General features: G+C 47.9%; 1 protein-coding gene across 2 annotated transcripts in view; it reads right to left on the minus strand.

Annotated features, from left to right (window-relative positions):
• Positions 1–4,198, minus strand: part of PRKAR2A (protein kinase cAMP-dependent type II regulatory subunit alpha) — a 111,374-nt gene extending 107,176 nt beyond the window's left edge. The window contains exon 1 of one of the 2 annotated variants that reach the window (XM_058557847.1): positions 3,711–4,198. In XM_058557847.1, coding sequence (XP_058413830.1) covers positions 3,711–3,963 — 253 coding nt within the window. In that variant the 5' untranslated portion in view covers positions 3,964–4,198. The remainder of the gene's footprint in view (positions 1–3,710) is intronic. The other variant, XM_058557836.1, reaches the window with a different exon arrangement.
• Positions 4,199–7,575: the final 3,377 nt, after the last annotated feature.

Raw genomic sequence — 7,575 nt, forward strand, 5'->3', positions numbered from 1 at the left:
AGCGGCCCGGGGTTCCGAGTTCGGATCCTGGGCACGCACCGATGCACTGTTTGTCAAGCCATGCTGTGGTGGCGTCCCACATAAAGTAGAGGAAAATGGGCACGGATGTTAGCCCAGGGCCAATCTTCCTCAGCAAAAAGGGGAGGATTGGCATCGGATGTTAGCTCAGGGCTAGTCTTCCTCACCAAAAAAAAAAAAAAAAAAGTAGAAACAACCTAAACATCGATCAACTGAAGGATGGATAAACAAAATGTGGTATTATCCATACAACAGGATAGTATTCAGCAATAAAAAAGAATGAAGTACTAATATGTGCCACCACATTGATCAACTTTGAAAACATCACGCTAAGTGAGAAAAGCAGGAGCAAAAGACCATACACCTATTTATTTCTATTTATTCTATTATTTCTATTTATATGAAATGTCCAGGACAGGCAAATCCCCAGAGACAGAAATTAGATTAGTGGTTGCCTACGGCTGAAGGGAATGGAGGTATTGGCAGGTGATGGCTAAGTGTATGGGGTTTCTCTTTGGGGTGATAAAAATGTTCTAAAATGCACTGTGGTAATGGTTGCACATATCTGTGAATATACTAAAGCCACTGAATTATACACTTTAAATGGGTGAATTATATGGTATGTGAATTATATCTCCATAAAGCTGGGAGACCCACAAGTATAAATGTTTTATGGTAGTTACAGAAGTGAATCAAGTCTGACTGCCAATTTATTGTTCTTACCAGGATGTGGTTAGAGTAACTTATTAATAAGTCTAAACTCTTCAGACTTTTCCAAGAGTTATTCATTATAGTACTGCATACTTGGTGTGCTGTTTGATATCATAACTGTTATTAAAACAACGAATAACAGCTGGTAAGTTTTTTGAGTGTTTCCAATAACATATAATTTTATAAACTGAAGTGGTGGTTGGCCATACAGGACCTTACTAAGCAAAGTCTCCTTCCTACATACAATTCTAACACTACATATCCTATTTCTAATTTTAGGTACCGTGGGCTTATCTGAATGTTCCTACTCACTGGATAGGCAATGTATTTCTTTTCTTGTCTTTTTTTAAATTGTGGTAAAATATACATAAGTGTACAATTCCAATTGTACACTTACAATTTAAGTGTACAATTCACGGCATTAAGTACATTCATAGTGTTGTGCAACCATCACTCCTATCCAATTTCAGAACTTTTCAATAATCCCAAACAGAAACTCTGTACCCATTAAACAATAGCTCCCCATTACCTGCTCATCCCAGGTGCCGGTAACTTCTATTCTACTTTCTATCTCTATGAATTTGCCTATTCTAGGAACCTCATATAAGCAGAATCGTACAGTATGTCTTTTTGTGTCTAGCGTATTGCACTAATGTTTTCAACGTTCGTCCATGCTGTAGCATGTATCAGAATTTTATTTCTTTTTAAGGATTAATAGTATTCCACTGTATGTATATAACACATTTTGTTTATCCATTCTTTTGTTGATGGAATATTTGGGTTGTTTCTACCTTTTGGCTATTGTGAATAATACTGCAATGAACACTGGCACACAAGTGTCTGTTCAACTCCGTGCTTTCAATTCCTTTAGATATATACAGAGCAGTGGAATTGCTTGATCATATGGTAATTCTATGTTTAACTTTTTTTTTTTTGTGAGGAAGATCAGCCCTGTGCTAACATCTGCCAATCCTCTTTTTTTTTTTTTTTTTTGCTGAGGAAGACTGGCCGTGGGCTAACATCCATGCCCATCTTCCTCCACTTTATGTGGGATGCCACTACAGCATGGCTTGCCAAGCGGTGCGTCGATGCATGCCCGGGATCCAAACCGGTGAACCCTGGGTCGCCGCAGCAGAGCGCACGCGCTTAACTACTTGCGCCACCAGGCCGGCCCCTATGTTTAACTTTTTGAGGAACTGCCAAACTGTTTTCCACAGCAGCCAGATCATTTTACATTCCCATCAGCAATAAGCAAGGATTCCAACTTCTCTACATCCTCACCGACACTTGTGATTTTGTTTTTTTCATAATAGCTATCCTCATGGGTAAGGCGGTATGTTATTGTGCACAATGTATTTTTAGTCCATTATCTGTAAATAGAAGTTCACCTTGTGTTGATTTCTATAATTATACGTAGCACTGCCACTTAAGAGAGATAAACAAAAAATATTTAAATACCAATAAAATAAACCAGAGAGTTACAAAAATATAAGTCAACTCAATTTTGAAAAAGATGACAAAGAATGAAGACAACACAGACTTCTAAACTCCATTTTACTCATTTGGGACTAATTCCTAAGACTGTTTTGTGTAAACAAAAATTATTGCAAAGCAGGTTACTGCTTTGTGATTTACAGATATCAGAGTGAAATAAATGTAGGAGTCATTCCTGAAATAAAGCTTTTAAAAACATATTTATCCTGGGAGATTGTTGTCACTGTCCCCTATTTTAAAAATAAGTAAATCTGAAATCAAATGGGTTTGACAACTTGTCTTAGACAACAAAGCAAATCTGTGGCAAAGATTTGGAAAATAACAATTTCTGATTTCCAGGTTTAAGATGAAAAACCCATAATTTAATTTGCAACATGTCAAGAGAAACACAAAAGAGCAATTCCTACTCTTAGCATGAACAAATTTAGGGAAGTCATCCAGAACACTGAAGCTTACAACCTCCAACAGCAAAGAGCAACAATTAACTCCTTGCTAGCGTGACCTGAATGTGGATTCAACTCAGAACTAGGTTTTTTTTCCCAGTATGATCTAATAACACTATGTCTCTAACTTTGTCTCTGAAAAGTTTTCATCGTTTTGTTAAATTTTGGCTGTTCAAAAGTAGGATAATTCTGTTTTAAACTGACAAAGCCTATGAAGCAACCAAGGAAAATGGAACTGCTTTTTGACAACCTTGCTTAAATCAGATGTATAAAGTATTACTTGTCTTCTTTCCTGCACCCAATATGCTAAACAAGACAACTGTTTACCCTCACCAAATCTGATCCAATCGTTTTAGCCAAATTAAAATATATATTCCCAGGGTCCATATTTTTAGAAATGCATACTCAAGTATGCAGGGGTGAAATGACCTGACTAGGATTTGCTTTAAAATATTTCAACAACAAAAAAAAGTATAGATGAAACATTTGTGACCGATGTTTAAACTGTTGAATGTGAGTGATGGCATAGAGGGATTCATTTCACCTTTTCTCTCTGTTCGCCTACACTTAAAGTTTTCCACAATAACTTTTCACAAATGGAATTATTTCCAAACAAAGTCACCGTCCTGGTTATTAAATACGAGTCAGGAGATGTGAACGTTCTTGTCTTCGGAACGAAACCGGGTGAAGGGTCTCAAGCAGAGGCGAGGGCTCCTCGGGCGAGGCCGACGCGGGCTGCGCGCCTCCAAGCGGGCCGAAACCGCGCACGCTTCCTTTCAGGCTGAACCTGACAACTCACTCCGTGCGCTCGAGGGCTCGCGGACCGCGGAGCTCAATTTTGGAGTACTGAGGAGCCGCTCAAGCCGGCGGCTCGGGGAGCCCGGACAAACTCCGCTCGAGAGCTCCAAGGTCCCGGCTCAGGGTTGTCGGCTCCGCCGGCGGCGCGACGTTTGGCCCCCCAGCCCTCCCTCTAGACCTCCAGAGACCCTCTGCACCACTCCTTCCGTCCCCCCACCGCGAACCTCGGCCCATCCCGCCACCTACCGTCAAAATCCTCGTCGTCCTCCGACTCGCTGTCCCTGTTCGCGTCGGCGACAAGGCCAAGGCCGGGCTCTAGATCCTGGGAGCCGGAAGGAGGAGCGGCGGGAGGGACGGAGGCTTGGGAGCGCGCCTCGCGCAGGCGGGTGAAGTAGTCCACCGCGAAGTCGAGGAGGTCGGGCGGCTGCTGCCGCAGCACCTCCACGGTGTAGCCCTGCAGCAGCTCCGTGAGCCCCGGCGGGATCTGGATGTGGCTCATGCTGGCGGCGGCCGCGAGGAGAGGCGGGGCCCGGCCGCCGGTGGCCACTGCCTCCGCGCTCCCTCACGCCGGCCTCTCTCCCAGCGCCCGCGAGGTCTCCTCACACGCGACACCGGTCGGGTCTTCTTCGCGCCGTCCTTTGGCGGGGTGTGCGTTTCCGGGCCGCACGACCCTACGCTACTACGGCCGGCCTGGTGTCGCCGCCACTGTCACTGGGCAGCTGCCGCCGCGAGGACCGACGAGCAAGCAGGCGGGACGGGCGGGGCAGGAGGCCGGGTTGTGACGCACGCGGCCGCGAGCGTGCGCGCCTCCGCCGAGCGCCGGCCCTCACTGCGCGTGCGCCGCTGGGCCGCCAACCGGCCCTGGCAGTGCCGGGTCGTAGCGCCAAAGGGAGACCTGTGAATGAAGTAATGAGTGGTCTCCCTGCTAAGCGGAGTCGTTAGTGCCTCTCACCTAGTCATGGAGACTTTCATTTATTCTTTCAACACATGCTAAAAGCTCCCTGTTTGCCAGCACTTACTAGGCGCCAGGGACACAGCAGAGAGCCAGACGCCAGAACACACATTACCACCTCAGTGTGGTTCTCGTTGTGGTGGACAGCAAGAGGGCCCACTTTAGGGGGTGACATTCAAGCTGACTCTGAGGCCTGGGCAGGATCCGACCACAGGAAGATCGCCATCTGACCGTAGAGGACAGCAAGGGAGAAAGCCTGGTAGAGTCAGGAACACCCTGGCCGCTGGGTGGAATGGTGGAATGACCATAAGATCCTCAGAAGTCTGGCAGGAGGTCTGTGAGACGTCAAACCGAGAAGGCCTTGTAGGTAGTAGGAGTTTCAATGATATAGTAATTTGGGAGCCACAGACAGAGAAATAAGCCTAGAAGAGCTTCCTAGGCCAAACATGTGCCTTGAGAAAAGGGAATAAGGCCCAGAACAGGAAGGACCTCTGTGCCTATTCTTCCTCTTGAGTATTCCCACTAGGATTCCCAGGACCAGGTCTGCATGCCTCTTTCCTCCCCACACTTCACCCTGGGCCCTCGGCCAGCACTGCTTGATGGTGTTGAGCAGACCACAAGGTACTATTCTTTTGCCCCTGGGAAAGGAGCACAGGTAAACTGGAGAGACCAAGCTCTTTCCCAGGTTGCACCCTCCCAACTCACACCAGATTGGAAGGGAATAGAAAAAGATAGAGAACTTCCTGGGATGTCCACGCCACAGCCTAGCTGCTGACCAAAGGCCCAGTGGGCATAGGCAGAGTCCTCCCTCGACTTGCCGGGCCCAGCCAGAAAGTGACTAACTGTAGGCTTGGGAACCTGAAAGGCATCTGGGATGGTTAAGCTCCACCTGGTAATTACTCAGTATTAATTAAAATCCTCGCTAGGCCCTCTCACACTGGCTTGGCACACACCCAGAAGCTCAGTGCTGCTGGAACTCAGCTTACAGAAGCAGGAGCACCTGGATCCCCGCTGGTGCAGAAGCCACCTAGGCTCTAGGCCAGATAGGCCTGTGATTCCAAACAGCAATGTCTCCCTGGACAAGCTCCTTGACTCCTAGAAGGAGACTTGGACCATCAACTTTGTAAGGGGAGGAGTAGTGTCCAACTTGTTCCCTGCTGGGTTCTTATCACACACTCTTAGAGAAGGTTTACTGAAGGAATGAATGATAAATTTCCACACAGCAAGCAGAACCAATGAAACTGCTCTCCTGACCTCACAGTTGCAGAACTAGGATTGGTTGCTTCAAAGCTGTGCTTCTGATCTCAGAATATGAAGACTTCACTAAAGACAGACAGTGACAGTCTGGAGGGGCAGGGTTCCTCAACACTTCTCTGCTTTTGAGTAGACCGACCCTCCCAAGTTTTCCAGGAGTCAGCACATACCCAGGAAACCTGGGTGTGACTCCCATTGCACCGCCACACCTGGGGATCTGCCCTGCTTCAAACAATCCAACAACCAACACTTTGGCAAGGCAAATTCACAACTCCACTCCCTAGTTTGCCCATCTGTCAGGTTTTATATGTTTTAAAGGGGGACAGGCACGTGTACAGTTAGGACTCCAACCTCAATTACAACATAAGGTAGAGGGAGGCTACTCCAGGCCTGACGACAGAGCTGGGGGTGGGCGAGTTCTTCCAGTTGCTCTCCCAGTTGCCCCCATCAGCTGTTGCCAGAAGCAGGCTGGTCTGCCTGGCTTGTTTTCAGATCCCCATAGCTTGGCCATCCACCCATCCAACAACCATGGCATTCAAAGGCATCTTTGGACCTGGAAGGAATGAGGGCCACAGAAAGCAGGAACCCCACAGCTGCTCCTCACCTATATCCACAGACCAGCCTTAGAGTAAGGATGGACAGCCAGCTCCAGGCCTATCTTGGCTCCCCTCCCTTAGCACCTAGTACCCAGAGCAGGGATCCATCTCTGCTCCTTCTGGGAAACCCTTCAGTAGCAAGTGGAGTCTCAAGGGCCTTCATGAATGCCAAGTTCAGCTGGCCAAAGAAGAGGGCCCTGGAGCAAGAGAGAATACAAGGGGTCTGAGTCCTGCAACTTCTACCCTTACCCTCCTAGGACTGACTTCACTCAAGCCTGTCCAGCTGCATGGCTGGGGATTCCCGTGGCAACCAAACCCACAGGCATAACTGGGAAACAGATGCCAACAGCAAGTGACGGTGGATGGAAAAGGCCAAGAGACCCTGAAAAGCAAGAGAAATATAGAGGCTGTGATAGAGAAGAGGAAGTCCCAGAGCCCTAACGGGTGTTCAACTCCAACCCAGTCCTACTGACTACCCAGCAGGCAGTCAACATCTTGCACAAACTGCCACACCACCAATCACAGGTAGACATGGACATAATGGGGCCAATTCTCAGAGATGTTTACAACTATGGATGCAGGGTAACACACATGGGGCACACGTTTAGCCCAACAGCAGTGTGTCTGGTGAAAATGAACATGGGTAGGATACCAATTACTGTTTCCAATGAAACAGTGGATTTCATGTACTCTTTTTTGTGTGTGTGTGAGGAAGATCAGCCCTGAGCTAACATCCGATGCCAATCCTCCTCTTTTTTGCTGAGGAAGATTGGCCCCGGGCTAACATCCATGCCCATCTTCCTCTACTTTATCTGGGACACTGCCACAGCATGGCTTGATAAGCGATGCGTCAGTGCGCACCCGGGATCCGAACCCGTGAACCCTGGGCTGCCGCAGCGGAGCACATGCCCTTAACCACTGTGCCACTGGGCCGGCCCCAGATTTCATGTACTCTTAACAGGTTTATTATTTAAAAGGTATTTTTCCTGTCTTTCCAGGAAGAAGGGAGATGAACAACTGCCCCACACTCCTCTGGAGGCCTGCTCTTGGCCAAGACCCCCCAGTTTACACACCTTCTGATGCCCTCTGCCTACTGGGGGCACTCAGCCCCACCAGGAACACCTCCCTCTTCTCTGCCCAAAGGGGCTGCTTCTCTAAGCCACTCTAGTCCCCCACCTATCTCCAGGGACCTGTCGGTCCCCTGACCACCTGTGTATGCCAGCCCTCCTGGTCCAGTCCTCCCAGCTCATTTAGTATCTATCACCATCAGTTTCTATTTTGCCTTAGAAGTATTCATGAGCCTCTAGTG

Source organism: Diceros bicornis, chromosome 2 (genome assembly GCF_020826845.1).
Source record: "Diceros bicornis minor isolate mBicDic1 chromosome 2, mDicBic1.mat.cur, whole genome shotgun sequence".
In the NCBI taxonomy this organism is placed as follows: Eukaryota; Metazoa; Chordata; class Mammalia; order Perissodactyla; family Rhinocerotidae; genus Diceros; species Diceros bicornis.